Source organism: Lycorma delicatula, chromosome 1 (assembly GCF_047948215.1).
Source record: "Lycorma delicatula isolate Av1 chromosome 1, ASM4794821v1, whole genome shotgun sequence".
NCBI classification, from domain to species: Eukaryota; Metazoa; Arthropoda; class Insecta; order Hemiptera; family Fulgoridae; genus Lycorma; species Lycorma delicatula.
In genome coordinates this window covers 91,775,255-91,795,797 of record NC_134455.1, presented here as the reverse complement: position 1 = coordinate 91,795,797, position 20,543 = coordinate 91,775,255, and the positions used below count along the sequence as shown (strand labels likewise).

Sequence of the window (20,543 nt, the reverse complement as noted above, 5' to 3'; positions counted from 1 at the left end):
TAGTTTGTCCTTTATGATGGGCAGAGCTAGCAGGTGGTTTTGTCTATCCAAAGTGATGGCTCACCACAGTCAAGTATGCAACAGGGCCTGATCTAAAGGCACCTGTAGTAAGACAAAGAAAAGAGTGGTGTAAAGCATCCAGTATCTTAGGCACGGTATGATGCGCTAAAGAGTAGGTGATACAACCATAATCCAGATGGGATCGAACTAAAAACACAACATACATGATCAATCGGCTCCCCATTTGTGTTGCAAAGGACTTGTAGCATATCTAGAATTTTTTAAACATCTCGCTTTTAACTGTTTAAATGTTTTACCTATGTAAGATGACTATCAAAAAGCAAACATAAAATTTAACGTCAGGGGAGATAGCAATTGGCTTTATTGAGAAAGACTTGTGGAATAAAAGGGTCTTGAAGGCGAGAAAAGATTATACATTTTGTTTTCTCAAAGAGAATGTGAATGTGAGCTTGGATCAAGCAGGAAGGTGAGATGTAGTATTTTGTAGTAATCTCTCGGCTGCAGCTGTTGAGCAGGTTGTGATATATATATAGCGAAATCATCAACAAATAAAGAACATGTAACAGGTGGCTGCACATATTTACTAATACTATTGATGGTTATAGTAAACAAGGTGGCTTTTAATACTTACTTGAGGCACTCCACTCTCCAAGGTGACGCTACTGGACACAGAATCTCCTAAACAAACACAGAAAGTTCGGTCATTTAAGAAGCCCCTAATAAAGACAAGCATGTTACCTCTGACTCCTTATCCTTTAAGGTTGTTTAGAAGTTAAACAATGTTTTAGTAAATTAAAGCTCCTTTTAGGTTGTTTAGTGGTTAAGTTGGTTTAGGTCGTGTCGTACACCCTCCTGATGTCAAAGAAGATGGCGGAGCAGAAAACTGTTGTTTACAGTGATACCAGATGGTGAATGGAAGATCGTTCTTGGCAGAAACTACACTGTTCTGGAGCTATAAGGTCATGTTTCTCTAAATAGCATGCCTGCAGTTCACCATTCTCTCCATCACTTTGTACAAAATGCTTGTCAAGGAGAAAGGGCGGTAGTCAGAGGAGCATACCTTGTCTCTACCAGTTTTAAGTACTGGTATGACAATGGTTTCCCACCTGAATGAATTGATTAAAGCCATTTATAGGAATAATATTTAAATTACATCTTGTACAATAATTCTTTTTTATCAATTTTTTTTTTATATAAAGTTTGTACATTTTTATTTATTCTGCGTGCATGTTTGTAGAGTTCTTTATATACTATCATATGAGTTCTTAATGTGGTTAAAAAAAATACAGCTTTTAAAGGCTTTTATTTCATTTATTTATTTACTAATATTATAAGAATACAGTGAATCATCTGTTATGAACACCTCTTGCTGCAGAGAACTCCCTTTTATGGACAGTTTTGTAGGAACCAGAAATTGTTACATATTTGTTATATATTTTGGACTCCTATTATAAGTATTTTCTTGTTGGACATAAGATACTAAAATTTGAGCAATTTTTAAAATTAACATTCTTGTCTCAACAATAAATTACCAACGCAATGGCTGCTTTTCTAGTAAATTAGTTAATTGTAACTGAAGGCAATAAAATGTGATTTAATTTACTTGAAATAATTAAAGTGAGGTAATCATATAGCATTTACTTTTATTTTAAAAAGAAAATATTAAATAACAGGATTACACTGACATTACTTTTCAATGATTTTATACCAATACCAGTGGAGAGGCTGTCTGCATTTTTTAAATCTTTCCAATATTGATGATCAAAGTCATTTGTGTTTTACTTGGGGAAAACTTACAAATCAAAAAAGAGAGATCTAAAAATTGTGTTCTTGCATATAATGCTGTATGTTAGAGGTTATGAATGATTCTTTTGCCTTTTAAACATTTGTTATAAATGTCTGTGTTTGGTGTTCAATTTCCCTTTATAATAAAATAATACCTAATAACTACTCTGTTATTTTTGCAATATTACTATTGTGTTTATTTGTTGATGAAATTTGAGGAGGCGTAATTCTCAAACGATTTAGCTATGGATATTTATCACTAGATATGGGTTTGTTGCACTGAGGAAGTGGTTAAAAGAATGGTTTTCTGAGAAGTTTGGAAAAAAAAAATTTGGAAAATGACAGTGGACATCAAAACATTTACTTAGAAATATTAACCACTGTTATAGTACTCACTATTTAAAAATAATTCTCAGAATTAATCTGAGAAATTTGTACTCCCAAATCCTTCTTTCCATTTTTACACACACACATACACAAATATTTTTTAATCATTTATCACACAAGAGTTATTTGAACTGAAATAACACACAAATCATTAATATGAAGTTAATATTGCATATAGCAGCTTCCTAATATAGACATCTAATTTTTTCATGCTTGGTGCTTGGTCAAAAAAGGTTGAATTATATTGTGAAAATTATATACGGTGTAAAAATTAACTTATGACAAAAATAAAAAAATTATTTTTATAGTACTCATTTGAGTTCTATAAATGTTCTCATAAAAACTGTCACCCACATATTTAGCCTGTAGATGTTATAAATAATTTTTCAGGTTAAAATGCATTTCAAAGGATTATTGTAATGCGCTTTGTTGTCATTTAGTTGTGAACTTACATCAAAATTAATTGACAAAACTTGTTGCTCATTAATGGTAACATCATATTTTTATAAAACCATAAAATACATGAAAAAATAATATAAACAAAATATTTCCACCACTTGCATACAGATAAAAAGAACTACACACACACACACACTTTACACATAGATTAAGTACATACAGATAAAAAGAACTCTGAAGAAGTTGTTAGTGCAGTTTTGTTTCTGTAATATGGATGAGAAACTGTTAACCAATGAAAATTGTTTATTTATTGAATAATTACTCACTCTTCAGTTAACTGTCAGCCCGGAATAATTGATACATTTAGTTCAAAAGTGGTACATCTGATAACGGTTTTAGTCGTGAAGTCATCGATTCATAATTTTTTCAAGCTCTGGAAAATCAACACTGTGAAAGTCATAAATAAATACTTATAACGGTATTTATTTTTAAATTTGGGAATCCTTTGGACATATTAAATAATCATTGTTAAGTCTGTTTGAAAACAATAAAAACTTTTCTTACTACAAATATATGAATTCCTGAATGTATTTGTACATTTTCAGCATATTAATTTTAATTATTTAACAAGGAGGAATTTAGGAACCTGTTTTTAAATGAATTTTTTTATGTAAGAATGTGAAGGAAAAAAGATTAGAAATAATCATGGAGACTTCTTCACTAATATTCTGTTTACTTTTTAAATATATATATATATATGTATGTGTGCATATTTAGATTGCACCTAACCCATCATTTTTGCTTTTTTGGAACGTCTTATTCTTGTTAACAATTCGATACCTTATTCGTGAATATTCAAAGCTTTTTGAATGTTATAAAGTAACATTAAAATAATATTTAGGCTTAACTTTGTTCTGCTTTTTTCAACACCAATTTTGTAATATTTTTCTGAATAGTTGTCTACAATTCAATTTAAATTTATTTTAAATTTTCTATTCATATTAGTTTTCTTTTATATATTATATAAAAGAAAATGTATAATACATATTATCATTATTATAAATTAAAACACTAGTATAGTTTTTACTACAGCCTAGATTTTGTTTGTTATTATTTAGGTTCTTATATTCGATAGTTTAATATTAATAATACTTAGTTATTAATGAAGATAAATAGAAAGATAATTGAGTTTGTAACAATCACTACAGTTTCATCCATATCACTTTAAAATGTCTGTTATTTGCTTTATTTCATTAGTAGGTAATAAAAAAATGAGTTTTATTTTGAAAAATTAGAAATTTATGTTTTTACTTAATATAACTACTTATAATTTATTACTGTGAATAGTTAATAATTTGTAGTATAACTATAACAGTCAGAGTGATTTATATTTAAAAATTCAGTTGCCAGTTCAGATGCCTTGAAAAGGTGATAACACATCTGTTAATAAAGAAAGTAATAGACATTACCCTTGCTTATAATATTACAGTTTGTGTCACGCATGTATCTATTTAGTTACTGAAGAAAGACTATCATAGCTTTTTATTCCATTCTGTGTTGAATATTCCATTAATAACTTTCCAATCAGATGTTGTTATATGTGAAAAAAAAAAATCATAATTATGGATTCAATTTTATTATGTTTATAATTTACATGTGATAATGAAACTAAGCCACGCTTATATGATATGAACTGTGTGTGCTGATTTACTACAGCAACCAGACAAACTCATATTACATGGCAGCACTATTGTCTGGCTTTAAGAATGTTAATAAAATAATGTTAATTTGGCAGTGTTTGACATTTACTGACTGTTAAACTGTGTGTTACTACTTACTCTCCAGATCATTTCTAAGATATTCTTATCTTTAATACGTAGTGTACTGTTAGCTAATTTTATTCCAGTTACTATTGTGTTTGGTGGCCTTGATTTCTGCTTTACAGAAAACCAAGATTAGTCTCATAAAACAAGTTTTGTTATAAGTTATACATACTCAAATTGGGATCTGTGTTTTTAATAGGGCTATGAAGTTATTTTTATGAGTTAAAAATTATTCCAATTATCAGTTTATGTTCTTTGTTTCACTTAACATTTTTTGTGTATATAAATAACTTATGTACAGTGTAATTTATAGTTATGTATGGCTATCTATATTAAAATAATGAAAACTGCATTTTCATATTAACTTGTTTTGATTTTATACAATTTTTTTGAGTAATTTTTAATCTCCTGGCTACATAGTTATACAGTATAGCTACAGGGTATATAAAATAAAGAGTAAATATATATATATATATATATAAAAGGAAGTATGCTAATTGGGTCAAATTTTATGTGATGGATTTTTCAAACAAATAGGTCCATTTAACAAAAAAATACGATTTTAGCACTGGCAAATTTTGGAAGGATGTAGAGGTACCAATGTACATAGTCGTGCTCTTTTGCTTGATTTCTCCAGATTGGATGGAACGATTTGGATGAAATTTAGTGCAATTATTTCTATATATGTGAGATTGATGCCATTTAATTTTGGCTACAATTTCTCAAGAGGCTAGTAACATAGTTTCTATATAAAAATGTTTTCTCAAAGGGTAGTTAATTTTTTCCACATTATATAATAGCTTTTAGGTAGCTAAGATACTTTCTGTATGGTATTTGGTCTTACTCAACCCCCCCCCCCCCCATAAAAAGGTGGGGAAAAATTGCTTTGTTCTCTTTTTGCCATTTCTGGACTCAAAGTTACGTTCTTGTATTAATTAGGTGATTCCATTACGTTTCACTTTGGTTATGTATTTAGATAATTTCATTCACAGGTGGGAGATAATAAACTTAATTTGTTTTTCAGGAGTTAATATTTTGATTAATATCTTCAGACTGAATAAATGATTTTTAAGAAATTTTGTACAATGATTCTCCATTTAACTTTAGTTTAGGTTTTTGTAGTGGTGGGGAGGTACAGTTGTCAAAGGTCCTTTCTCTCAAAATTTTATTCAAAGTAAAATATTTTTTTTTACATAATTCTTTTCTTGCATACTTATATACTTTAATGTTTCACTTAATTATCCTCCAAACAAAGTGGTTCGCCTGTCAAGGGAAAATCCCTTGGTAGAGATACATAACTTTTCCAGCAACTCTTTGCTTTCTTTTTTAAAATGTTTTTTCACTATGCTTGTGTAAACATTAATATTTTGAATTATTGGTTAGTTGATTAATGGAGATATGTATTTGTTTCTCCAGGTACTATAGGTGCTACTTTCTGCCCTTAAGTCTCAGAAAATAAACATCGCAAATGCCTGGGTGAGTAATTAAAACTATAAAATATTATAATTATATCTTATAATGTATAATGTAAAATATATGCATTATATTATTTTACTTTAGTAATTTTATTATTTATTGTTTTTTACTTCCTGGAAGTATTATATTGGTGAAAATTACCATCCCTGAATCCATTTTGACTAGTTTCGGCGTGACACTGTACGTACATGTTTATGTATGCATATCTCGTATAATTCAAAAACAATTAGCCGTAGAATCCAAAACATTTGGATTTGGACTTTCACTTAAATGCAGTAATAAGCCCTTGTTGAGAGCATTTCAATGATATATATTGTAAGTGGTACTTATTTTCATTAGTTTCAGAGTTATAGCCAAATAAAATTTTAGTTAATGAAATATTTGGATCTTACACGGGGAAGGCACATTGGTTCAAATCAGATTTCATTTACATATATTTCTTTTTAATTTTTCTTTTTTTAATTTAAATAAATTTATAATTATTAACATCTGATTATTAAAAAAAAAACTTTTTAACCATAAATAGTGATTCAGTAATAACAATAAATAAATAAAAAAATGAATAAATCAGAAGTTATTAGTGAAATAATATTTTAAGTAATTTTCATTTTAATTCAAAAATTTTTAGTCAGAGGTTAATAATTATTTGTAAAACAATATATTTAAATTAAAAAAAAAAAAAAAAGAGTTAGAAAAATATATATGTGTATGAAGTCGGATTTGAACCAATGTGTGCATGGTTACGCATGGTATACCTTCTCACTTACACCACTTGTCTACTTGAACAACGTGAAATAAAATTAATATATAAACTAATATAAAATGCTAAGGAAATTTTTAGGGTATGTTTCTTGAGTATCATTGAACATTTTGTGTTAGTATTTTGTGATGAAGACATGTGAAGAGTGTACTATTCACACACGCAATATGCTTCAAATCGATGTTACGAAGCCTGTGCCTTTCCCTTGTTATCTACAGTAATATGGATCTTAGGTGCCTTATTCTGATTTAACTTTTTATAGAAAAAAGTCACTATAGTTATTTTCTTTCAGAATTATAATTTTTTTTATGAAAAACAATTTTTTTTTAAACATTAAGTATGATCTTAGTATATTAGAATAATTTTATTTCCAAAGCTTATCTTGTTTTACCTTTTACACATTCTCAAAAACATTTAGCTGTAGAATATTGAAATTTTGTATTGAGGACTATTGTAACATCTAGTTGTGCACCTCCCTTTTTGATTGCAATTGACATTTAGAATAATTGATTGTTATGTTGATAATAACCATGTATATATCTGATTATTTAATACTAATTGAAGATTATAATTTAGAATCATATTATTTTTAGATTCCATTTGGTGAACCCCTATATAAATAAAGTTTAACTAGTATAAGTTTAGATGAAATGCAGCAAAAAATGTGTGTATGTAATTTGATAAGTGTATGAAGAAGTTGTCAAATGGACAGCAGAAAGCTGTCTACATCAGATTTTTTTTTTTTGTTAATAATGAAAAATAAGGTAATTTATAGAAAAGAAATTAAATTTTTAAGAGTGACTTATCATTTAACTCTGACTACCTATTCATATTAATTATGGGTAAAATTATATTTATCCATTTAAATGTTTAAACTATGTTTTGAACTTTTTCTTCAGATGTCATTGGACTTACTGGCCTTTTTTTTTTTGCATGTAGAATAACATAACTTGTTAACTAAGTCTCTACTTTTAACCCATATTAATATCTTAAATACATACCAAATAAATGGTAATCTACTGTTAATTATTTGTACCTTAAAATTGTGATTATACCAATACTACAATCAGATTATTCCATCAGTGTTACAAAAATAGACATCTACAGAACCATATAAGAATAATATCAGGTTTGGAAGAAGATGGTTAAATTATGTCCCTTACAATTTGATGTTTCTTTGACACCTGAAACATCTCATGGAGTAGCATTCTGGAAATTAAAGAGTGTGAAGTTCAGATAAAATTCCAATGATTGAAGTCATATTTTTTGTAATGCTTAACAGTGATAAACTTTTCCTTTCATGTGTCGGTTTCAGTGTTGGTCATGTGCTTATGCATGTTAGATATGTATTTAGATGGATTTGTTGGATGGAACAAATGCAAGGATAGTTTTTTATTATAATGTTATCGTGAATAATTTTATTGGATTGGAAGATTATTAAATATTAGTTTTGAATTTTTAAATATTAAAGTTAAATGAATAGTTTTGGTAACTGCCAGGCAGATTCATGCTATGAAGTAGTTATTATGTGATGGTATAAATTGTGATACAAAACTATTGTTTTTTGATGTGTTTTTGTAATTTTTGTATTTTCTTCAAAAATGTTTTTCTGTGATAGAAGTTCTTAATTCAATACATTGGGATTGTAATTTGTTGGAATCTTTGCTCTGTAACATTGTATATAAATAATTGGCAAACAATTTTAATGATATATTAAAAATTGGTTTGTAATCACTGAAGCATTCGGTGCTATATGAATGCGTGCTATTGTCATTAATTTGTGGGTAATGACCATAGAAAATTAAATTGCTTAAAAAAGCAATTAAATAATATTACTGTTTGTAAAACATCATTCAGTGCACTATAAAAAAGACTATTTTTACAAAAGAGATTAATATCAATAATAATGAAACTAATTTTACTAATTAGATAAAGTTCATTAAATATATTGCAAAATAGAATAGTACTGATAACATAGAAACTAAACTTTTGTGCTAAAAAGATAAAATTGAGTATAATCAAAGTAAAATATACCTTCTACAGATATTCACATAGCATTGATAGTAAACTGAAATTGTTCTTTATTTTATAAGTATTAATATTCCAGTTGCTTATAAACTTAAAAATTACATAAAATATGCTACAAACAGCTAGGTAGTTAAGTTCATTTAAGATATAAGGTAATATATTATAAAATTAACTGTGATAATTGTGATAAAATATATTTGTGCAAAACCAACAGTTCTCCTAAAAGATTGTTAAACCAGACTTTGAAATTGCTCAACCTTCTGGTAACCTGAGTAATCTGGGAGGGATATATTTTGAATATGAGGAAACTACATTTTTCCTTTTAAAATTTATACGTATAATTTTTATATAGTATTTAATTGTATCATAATGCATAATATTCCATTACTGTTTGTGAAATTGCTGTTAGGATAAACTGCAAAATTTACTAATTATTAATAAAATAATGAAACCATCATATTTTTTTGTTTACTAGTCATTAAAGTTTTTTTCTTATGTACATCAATAAGCATAAACAATAAAAACTTACAGTCTAAGTTTTGAATTTTTATTGTTTTGTATGTCAACCTAGTAGTCTACAATAAATTGGTCAGGTTAACCACCAATTTCAAACCTTCATGCACTTATCAAGATGTTATTCAGAGTGTCATGAAGTTCCCCTGGAACATTCATAAGCTATTCTACTCGTGAAAATAATTGAAAAAGTTCATATAAACATATGTCCTAAAATGCTTCGTTTGCAAGTTACAGCTAAAGAAAAATTTCATTTTGATTTCAGCTACCCCTGTGAAATAAGGTTGTATTGAAATTTTTAGGATGTTACGGGGCAGAATTAGTGATTTTTATGATTTTTTATCTTATTTTTTATGCAGTTGTTTTTGAGAAGTCTGGGGTGAAAACTAATAAATTTAGATAAAAAACTCAGTTTTTTATGTTTTGTGTATATTAAATTTATTAAATGGGTAATAAATACATAAATATTTTGACAAAAAACTTGTAGTGAATTTAATTCAGGACAAAATGTTGTAAAATAAGTTGAATAAAACAAAGAAAAGTTAGAAAAATTCAAATTTTATTTAGAAACAGTAGAATAGACCAAAGTGCATTAAATGTTCAAAAAGAGGCCCACCATTTGATCACATTTCTTGGCATGCTTCTTACTGTTTTTATTGCTCTTTTAGTTCTTCAGGGTTGTCCTTAGGCTACCCAGCTGCATCCATAATGCGGACAATTAATTCCTCATAAGAATGTATTTTTGATTTGTATACAATATTTTTCATCCATCTCCAGATGCAAAAATCTAAAGATGTTAGTCAGGTGGTCTTGGTGGCTAGGAATGTGGATCTCCAGGACTGATCCATCTCTCAGGGAAATGATGATTTAAGTGAGTGGAAATGGCACAAATGAAGTGGGAAGTTTTTCCATCTTGCTGGAAGTACACTTTGTGTCTCAGCCCTAGAGGAACATCTTCAAGCAGCTGCGGCAATTCTTCTGAAAGAAAGTGCAAACAGACCTCAGCATTTAAGTAGCCGGGTACTATGAATGATCCAGACAGCTGATTGGGAAGAAGGCCGCACCATACATTGACGCTAAATTGGTGTTGAAAATTGCCTTCCACCGTTTCATGAGGATTTACTTTTGCCCATGTTTGTTCATTGCATAAGTTGTTGACACCATTTCAAGTGAAATTTGCTTTGTCAGTGATTTGTATTATAGCTGTCGATTTGTATTCCACAGTACTCCAAGCAAAGCGGACACTCCTGGTTGTCTCGTAGTTGTAGATATTGAACTGGCTGTTTATGATAAGGATAAAATTTCTTTTTTTTAAGTGTACTCCAAACTGTCGAATGCAAAATTCCGATCAGCTTAGAAAGATGTTGTGTACTGATGCCTGGTCTGTGCTGAATTGTATTGATAATAATTTTAACAATAACATTGTTACTGGACAGTTCAATTCTAGCTGTACGAATGCTAGATAGTGAATCAGTTTCCTGAAGATTGTGAAAAGTCGTGCTAATTGTTTTGGGATCTGGAATCCTGTGATTCAGTATTTCATATTCTACTGCAGCAGCTGTAGCATTACCATTACGAAAACACAAAATTAATATCATATCAATGTATTCCTCTGTTGTAAATAAGTATGGTATTACTTAAATGGCAAACCGATCAGCTGTTGTTATTTCATTGCCAACTTTGAAATAATAATTTTTCAAATAATTTATTGTATTTTTATCATTAATAAAAATAATTATTATCCAAGTAATTTTTATTTAATTATTTTTTGTTTTACAGTTGTTTGCAATTTCCATTTTATTTTTAACAACACTTTTTAAGAGTAAATTTTTTTTACTGATTTTTCACTTCACCAAAAAAAAATTAGGTTTTTGTTTATATTAAATAAGTGCTTTTCTGGCATATGTTGTAGTAATGTACAGTTTCTAAATAAAATACAAATTTTTTTTCGTTTCTCTTTGTTTTATTCAACTTATCTTACTACATTTTGTTAAAAATTAAATTCTCTACAAGTTTTGTTTGAAAGTTTAGTGTGTAAATAACCTTTTAACAAAGTTATTGTACGTCAAACATAACAAATAGGAGTTTCACCTCAATTTATTGTTTCTCATCCCAGATTTCTCAAAAACCACTGTAGCCATGGTTCTGGGACCTACTTGATTTAATTTTTCAGTTCAAAAACTATAAGAAATCCCTAATTCTGCCCCTTTAATTAATGTCCTAAAAATTTCAGTATGACCTAATTTCACTGGGGTAGCTGAAATCAGTGTGAAATGTTTCACTGGCTGTAACTCGCAAATGAAGCATTTTAGGACATATGTTTATGTGAACTTTCTCCATTTTTTTCATGAGTAGTATAGGTTACGAAAGGCCTGGGAGAATGTCATGATAGATTCTGTTTGTATTTACATAATTTGTACATTACATTCTGTATTCTGCAGCATTTGAAGGGGTTTTCCAAGAATTTGAAATGCTCAATTGAATTGTGCATTTATTTATAAGTTACAATAAGTAGCATTTTGAAAATCTCTATTCTTACTACCATACAAGAAGAAAAATTAAAATTTATTACTTTTCCAATTCACAGCCTTTCTAGTTACGAGAGAATCTGTATATGGAAAGTTTGACTATGGGATTTTTTAGTATACTGTTAAAAAATAAACATTCATTGAGAAAAGTTAAACTGCTCTGTTATTATATTTAGTGTTCTTACAAATTCCTACAATTTGTATCATCTTTGTTAGATTTTCATTAACATTCTAGACATTTGCTCCAGAATGCTCTTGCAATGGAAGCTCTAGCCATAAGCTCTACCTGTATCAAAGGTCTTGATTAGATTTCTGTAATGTATTTCATTTGTGTTTCTGATTTTTATTGATGATGTTAACTACCACTTGTTGCCTAATGGGGGGTTGAAAGTAAAATCTTATTGCATTGGAGTTTTTTCATTTGGAGGCAGTTAAAATTAATTTCTGCAGAAATTTCAAATTTTTAGCCTATTATGTAGGATATAGGGTTGAAAAAATCTTTAGTAAGTAGCAGGGTACTTTTCCACTTTCCTTCTCCTCCAGTGATGTGAGCAGAAACATTTTATAATTTTACTCTGTTGTCAGTTCTATGCAAAATTTACAATTTTAAATTTAAAACTTCTTACTTCTTTGTAAAGCGGTGAAAATAGCTTTTTTACACCTTCAGATGGGGCTTAGGGTTAAAATTTACCAGCTTGAGTTTTTTTTTAACTGCGTGTAAGCTGTATTTAAGTAAATCTGAAAATTTCTGTAATTTAGCTTACAGGGAAGTGCTAGAAAAAACTGCCTTAAAGTTCATATAGAATGTTACGTCACAAATTTTTTATTTAGTTTGTATGGTAATACTGAAAAATACAAAACTGGTTTGTATATGTATTTTAAGCATGAGTATTAATAATAATACAGAAATAAAGTAATGAAGAAGTAGGGATTATTTTAGAACATGCTCTGATAATGTTGGCAGAACTGCTATATTTTATTTGATAGATAGTTTCATTCCATTATGTATCACGATAGAAGGAATTTTTAATGTTGTCTTAGTTTGTACCAGTATGTGAATTTTTGTATGATTTTATACTGAAGATTAAGTTAAGCTTTGATAGCACTACATGCTTTTGATTATAATTGCATTGTCTGTACTAGGTAATTTTTTCTACAAATTAAGTATTAGACTATTAAATTATTTTTATGATAGTTTAAATTAACTTTCTGTTTTCAAATTAAATTTTGTATTAAAGTAAATATGTACGAGTATGTTGGATAAAATAAATTATTTATATTGTATAAGTCAATAAATAAATATTAATTGCTGTTTAAGTAAACCAACAAAAAAAAAATTTTTGTTGACGATTCTGTTTTGTTTATGACTGTGTTTAACTTATCAAACGATTGTAATTAATCTAGATGATGTCATGCTTTGTATCTTTCTTCCTGTTTCATTAAAATAAAAAAGAATATTTCTTTTCCTTCCTGGTGGAATGCTTGCTAATTATGATGGTCACCAGTGAATTAATTTGTAGTGTAGACACATGCCTCCTTCCTTTTGATTTTAAAAATATTTACTTTAGTTTAACAGTGGAAAATAAAATTCTATCTATAAAACTGATTTACTAGTATTTTAATATTTAAAACTTTAAGTTGTATGATTGAATTTTTTGAACTATCTTATTGCTTCTTAGATTGTTATTAATGATTGTGTTAATATTAACTTAATTAATTAAAATATTTACTTAATAATTTTTGCTCTTTCATAATTATATACAATGTGTAATTAAGTGAGTGTGTGTTTAAATTAATATATGTATAAATACAGAAGAAGCTTTGTGAATTTATTTGAAAATAATTAATCATTCAAGTAGTTTCTAATATCAAAGTAAGGACTTTTTTTTACAGTTTTCAAAGAAAAGTACAGTGTTACTTAAATTTAGACGGTTCAATTGAGAGGTAAAATTGAATATTTTCTTTAACTTTTGAGATGTGAGGATTACAAAAATGCCATTCAGTTAAAATGTAATTTCCTATATATATATATATATATACACAGGCCTATGATTAAAATTTGCAGTTTGAAAATCTCCAAAACTACCAGATAAATTTCATGGAAATTTGGATATGCTATAGTAATGTATCTGAAGTTGTGCATGTGAAAATTTGATGAAAATTTATTGTGTCATTCTTGAGTTATGCTCAGTAAGGTTGACAACAGACAATATAACCTCAATTGAGGTTATGTTGGCTTTTTATTGGCATGTGCAGTGAATCACAGTGGTGAGTAAGGTTAAATTTTATGCTTGTGTGTAGGGTCTACTTGTTATTTTTAATTATTTTATCAAATTACAGTTATACTAGTTTAATTTTCTTATAAACTGAAAATACATTTCAACATTAAATAAAAAAAAATTACTTCTTTTAGTTTTCTCATTTGAGTATTTAGTAATTTTCATATGCATCTATTAGACAAAGTTTGCACAGAAGTTTCACCCAAGAGATCCAAAATACAGATTATAATTTTGTAGATGATCTCTGCAGCAGTTTGATGATGATCTTTGCAGGGTCTGTCAGTCAAGAGGACTGTATTGCAGTCCTCTTGATTTTTCCTTTGGGACAATCTTAAAAATTTTGTTTCTCCAACAGAAGCAAAACAAGAGTGATTACAAATAATAAATAATGTTTGAAATGCACCCCAGACCTTTCTGAAATCAGCAGTTAGTATGGAAAAAAAAAACTGGGGCTATGTTTTCATAATGGGGAGACCCTTCAATTTGAAGAATATAATTTTTCAGTTTGTGGGATAGTTCATATAAAAATTAATTTTATCATAGAATAGTTCTAATAATTACTTCTTTCACTTAAAATTTAAAAAAAATTAGGTATGTTTCCTCTGTACTTTATTGACATTGTAAATAAATTAAATTCATAGGTCAGGGCTGTAAAATTAACAACTGGGCTCCCCATTAGACTGCATAAAAAGCAAATTTGGGGAGATCTATCTCAGGAGAGGGCACTTGCATGACATGTTTGGTCGTATTAATCAAGAATTTTGGAGATAAGAATATTTAAACACATTTGCTGTGGCAATGAGAGATGGTCAACCTTTTAGAGTGCATTGTGGGGGTTCATAGTTCCCCTAATTATATTTTGCTCCTTGCATTATGGGACATTATCCCATATGGAGTAATGGTCTGGTGATAGCTTGCTTTGTGTTAACAGACCTTCTGTGTGGCAGTGTTTGCCCTTGAAATTATCTACGACTCACATAGTCCCGTAACGCACATCAATTCTGAGATCTAAAAGTTTGTCTTATTACGTCTTAACATTATTATAAATAGCAGAATGAAAAAATGGACTGAAACTGACAAAATGAGTTGAAAATTTTTTTTTCCATTAGTATGACTAGGATCTGGTTTAGTTACCAAAACAGTAGCTTTACTGGTGAAAAGATAATATTTACCGTAATGATTTTATCTCTGATATTATGTTATGTGATCGATTTTTATTATTCCTTTGTTGCTTAGATGATTCTCAGAAACAACATGATAAATGGTATAGAATACGCCCTCTAATTGATAATTTATTACAAAAATTCCAGTAATGCATCATTCCGGGAGAAAAAATTGTAATAGATAAATCTATGATGCCATGGTGAGGTCGGCTGTCTTCCAGGCAGTATATAAAAAATAAGCAGCATAAATATGTTGTGAAAATATACAAATTTTGCAATACAAATGGTTTTGTGTATAATTTTAAAGTTTATAAGGGGAAACGGGACACTAATGTTGGAGAAAGTCATACATTATCTGTAATTAAAGAACTGTTAAAGAATTTAATGGGATTTGGAGGATTACAGTATGTAGATAACTTATACACAAAAATTGAGGTAGTAAAATATTTGCTATCTCAAAAAAGAAAACTGCGAAACATTACGAAAAGATTAGAAATATCTGCCGAAGAATATTGTTTACCAAAGAATTAAAAAAGGAGAAATAATTAGGGTTATGAAAGATGACATAAAAATAATTATGTAGAAAGACAAGCAACAGGTACTTGTGCTAACCACAAAAGAGGAACAAGACTTGTTTGTATTTACGGAAAAGTTGTAAAAGGAACCAGTGACAAAACGAGAGCGCATAATTACAAATGATGCCAAAGAAGTTGTTGACTAATTGTGGTTAAATGAGTAGCTACTACACAGTTTTAGGAAAAGGTGAGAAGCGGTACAGAAAAGTAGCCCTAGAATTAATATTTGGTTCATTATTAACCAATGTGTGAGTTTTATACAATAGCAAATATAAAAAAAAATTGTTCAATTTTAAATTTTAAGGAATAATAATCAAAGCTACGGTTGTAGAAATAATTCAGATGCAAAAACCAAGAACTCCTAAGAGAATTCATTCATTAAAAATCGATCCGGACAAAGGAAACATCGAAAATGTAGTGGTTGTTAACAAGATTTTACGGCAAACTTTATCAATCCGAGAAACGGACAACAAAGTCAAAAATGTTAACACATATTGTGAGTGTGACAGAAATCTGCTTTGTTTAAATTGCTTAAATTCTTCTTATGAGAAAATATGAATATATCATATTAGATAAGCAGTGAACTAAAATTGTTTTGCATGTTTAGTGCAAGATTATTGTGGTGGTATTATTGTGATATCATTAACAATAGTGGTTATTGTATGAGGGTTATTTTTTTTTCAAGGTCCGATCGGTCGCGAAATAAAAACCCGCGCAAAAATCGGATAAACCTTTGCGCATATGTGTTGCGCAACGTCTCTAGTATGGCCTTCAATCACGCCGCGTTACTTCTTTTAGTTCTGAACACGCAGCTAGCACGTAAACATGTCTACAACAATAGCATCTACTGCCAAATGTGAAGTGCGTCCGGTAATTAGATTTCTTCAGGCTGAGGGCGGTAATGCAGCTGAAATTCATCGACGAATAAGTAATGTGTACGGTGAAACTTCAATGAGTGACAGCAAAGTGCGACTTTGCTTGTGTTTGAGTGGTGCAGGAACTTTAAAGCGGACGTACAGATGTTCATGATGCAGGCGATCAGGGAAGGAAGCGAGTGTCAACCGATGATCTCATTGAGCGAGTGGATGAGGCAATTCGAGAAAATCGTCGGTTCACAATTTCTGTATTGAGTGATTCGTTTCCTGAAATTTCAAGGTCAGCTCTCTACGCCATTGTGAGTGAGGGACTTCAGTACTGCAAACTGTGTGCGAGATGGGTTCCCAAGATGCTGTCCGACTATCACAAAACAATGAGAATGGACGCCTCCCTAACGTTTCTCCGCGCTACCCAATGAAGGAGAAGATTTTTTTGAACAAAATTGTCACAGGGGACGAGCCACAGGTCCATTTCGAAACTGAAGAAACAAAAGAACAATCCAAACAGTGGATGTATTCTCATTCTCCCAGTAAACCAAAGAAGTTCAAGCGAACCTTCTCCAACAGAAAGTGTATGGCTACTGTGTTCTGGGACCGGAATTGAGTTCTCTTGGTGGAATTCATGGAACGTGGCATGACCATCACTGCAGCTTCATACTGCATGACTCTTCAACATCTACGAAGGGCAATTCAGAATAAATGAAGAGGAATGTTGTCATCAGGCATTGTCTTTCTCCATGACAATGCTCGGCTGCACACTGCAGCTGTAACAAAGAAGCTGCTGCAGCGTTTTTGTTGGGAAGTGTTTGATCACCCACCATACAGCCCGGACTTGGCTCAATCCAATTTTCACCTCTTTGCTCACATGAAACGCTGGCTAGGAGGACAACATTTTGGTACAGACAACGAGCTGCACACCAGCATAGAAACATGGGTGAAAACACAGGCGGCTCCGTTCTATGACGAGGGTATTGGAAAGTTGGTACCACGCTACGACAAATGTCTAAATCGGAGTGGCAACTATGTAGAGAAATAGCATAACTATGTCAAACATAACTTGTTACAAATAGAAATTTTTTTATTTTCACTGTGGTTTTAATTTTGTGACCGATCGGACCTTGGAAAAAAATAGCCCTCGTATTATTATGGTGGATAGTGAACTTTTTTCCAGAGTAATTTAACCATAAAATTTTGATTAAGTTTTCAGTGAAATATTTCAGTTTGGATATTCATTTATTACAAAGTATGCAGACATTACTAAATTTTCAATATACAGATAATAATTTCAGTTTTCTTTCATCCAAATAACTCAATGCAGTTTTCATTTGAATTTAGATTTAGTTCATTCTTAAATATTTGTACTAATTACTAACGTCCATTTCTATTGTAACTTTATGAATATTGTTTTTATTTCAAATAATGATTTTAGGTAATTTCATTCATTTTTAAAGAATTTCATATAATTCTCTTTCTTTGAGTGGCGTAACATTTATTATTAAATATATTCATTACATTTTTATTATGGTTTATATTATTCAATTTCAATATATTTGTTTACTTTTTTCTATGATTTGTAATTTACATTACCATAAAATTTTATTATATTGACAAATGTGAATTTGTCAAGTAATAATCTTTAACTACAAGTTCTATTTTTAATTATATCAATTTATTACAGACTATATTACAAAAAAAATTACTGTTTATTAACATAAATATTCATTCATTCACTGACTGCTTTTATGAGAAAATTTTACTTTTTCCACTGTTGAAGTAATAACAAAAAATAAAAGTAATTTTATATAGGTGGTTTGTAGCAGGAATAATTTATAAAGAAATTGTGCCTATAAAAAAAAAATACTGTTTCAACTTATTTGCTACTGCCTTCAGGGTGAAAATCCCCAGTAAAAAGTTGGCTGTTGCAAATATGTCATACGGAATTTAGCCAAACTGTTTCGGAGTATGATAGTTCATACTGTTATTAATAGATGGCAAAACCTTTCAACTAGTTTTAAACATTGGTTATAATTCAAAAAGAAGAATAAAAAGACAATACGTACAGGAAGTATTTTCCTGTGCTGCACTTGATGGAACATGAATACGGGATATATGTCAGCCGTAACGCACAGAATAGAATCCTTTAACGCATATTAGCAAGTAACTGGTATGCGGTTGAAATTGAGGATGCACAGCAGTATTAGTCCACATGGGACATACATTACCTGTGCCATAGCTAACGTGTGATTTAAATAGAAGTGAAATATTGATTACATTTAAATTGGGCAAGAAGAGGGCTTATAAATAAATGGTGCATATCTAAACTACAAGAGATTCACAGATGTTTTAGTTCTCTTCTCACAAGAACCAGAAGAACTACAAAGACATACAGGTACTGCAGGTGGCTGGCGAACCCTATGATCTAAGGATGAACTTCAAAAACAACCAGGTCATATTCAACAAGTTTGCTGAGAAAAGAAAGATTTTTAAAAGAAATATTATTATAGAAATATTTTATAAACTGCATAATGGAGGAGACTCCATTGTGTATTTTACTCTGTGAGATAAGAATGGATAAGTTAGGAGCCAACAGATTGTGGAATTCTTAAATGGCAGAGACTGGATTGCATTTGTTAGAATGACATGGAGTACAGAGGAAATTTTATACAGGAATATAATACAAGTTCATATGTAATCTGTTTATTAACTGACCACTTTTATTTATTTTGAAGTATTGTATTTATAAAATAGTTCTTCTGTTTTCCTAGTTTCTAAATCATGTAAGAACAAGACTTATATTACAGTAGTTAATAATGAACAAGTTTGGGTTGCTAATTTCTAATTCTACTTTGCTTATATTATAGACAATTCTACATTCATTCCTTATCAATGACTGTATATTTATTTATAATATATAATCACCTACAATAACTTATTCAATGTTTATTCATTTAATTTCATCACTGGTATTTATATTAAACTGAAAATTTGATTTATTTTTGGTTTATTATACTTACTACTACTCTGAATCTAGTTATTGACTGTATTATTTAATTACGCTCCAATCTGGTGAAGTATCATCTACCATGAATGTTTGTACAGCAGTACAAAACACTCATGTTAAAATTTATTTTTATTTATTTAATTTTGAAGCAGGTTTCCTGCTAGTGATTAACAAAGCTGACTTTCATCATAACTTTGGCAGTTTGGTTACGTCCTTAAAAATGTTTTAATTTAATAATATTATCTTTATATTGATGATAAAGCAGATAAAAATGGTTAAATTTTACAGTTGTTTCTACCAAAAATACAGAAATTTACGAATAATTAATAATTCGTTTTTAAGTTTTAATAAATACATTTTAGATTATCTAATTCACATTTGCATGTTCTTTATTCAGTAAACAATAAATAAAAGTACTTAATGTTGTTATGATATTAATGCGATGTAATGCAATCTGAAGGTATGAATGAAAGTTAGTTATTAAAGAATTGCCATTTTGGTTAGAATTATCAGTGAAATTTTTTTTACATCAGTTTAGTTATGTAAGAGTAGGATACAGTTGTTATTTAAAATATTAAATGGAGTTAGCGCTATTCCTTTTTTTTAGCAGTGTTAAAAAGTGCTAGAATCATATTTATTCTTAAGTTAAAATTTTAAAAATCCAGGAGCACAAAATTTTTTGGAATTAGTAAGGGTTTTTGGGATGTGCTGAATAAATAATATAGTGGATATTGCATATCCTTTACAACTCCAATTCTATTGTATTTCACAGTAAATTTATTTATTGTATTATGTATATTTATTATTTATTAAAATAATAATAATAAATAATTATTATTGTTATTGTTATTAGTACAATCAAAATATAAAAGACATTACAATATATATATATATATATATATATATAATAAAAAAATATATAATAAAATT

General features: G+C 29.2%; 1 protein-coding gene across 5 annotated transcripts in view; it reads left to right on the top strand.

Annotated features, from left to right (window-relative positions):
* The window catches only part of stck (LIM zinc finger domain containing stck), a 79,985-nt gene that overhangs the window by 9,600 nt on the left and 49,842 nt on the right, over positions 1 to 20,543 (top strand). For all 5 annotated transcript variants that reach the window (XM_075357783.1, XM_075357768.1, XM_075357762.1 and 2 more), the window contains exon 2: positions 5,832 to 5,891. In XM_075357783.1, the coding sequence (XP_075213898.1) occupies positions 5,884 to 5,891 (8 nt within the window). In that variant the 5' untranslated portion in view covers positions 5,832 to 5,883. The remainder of the gene's footprint in view (positions 1 to 5,831; positions 5,892 to 20,543) is intronic.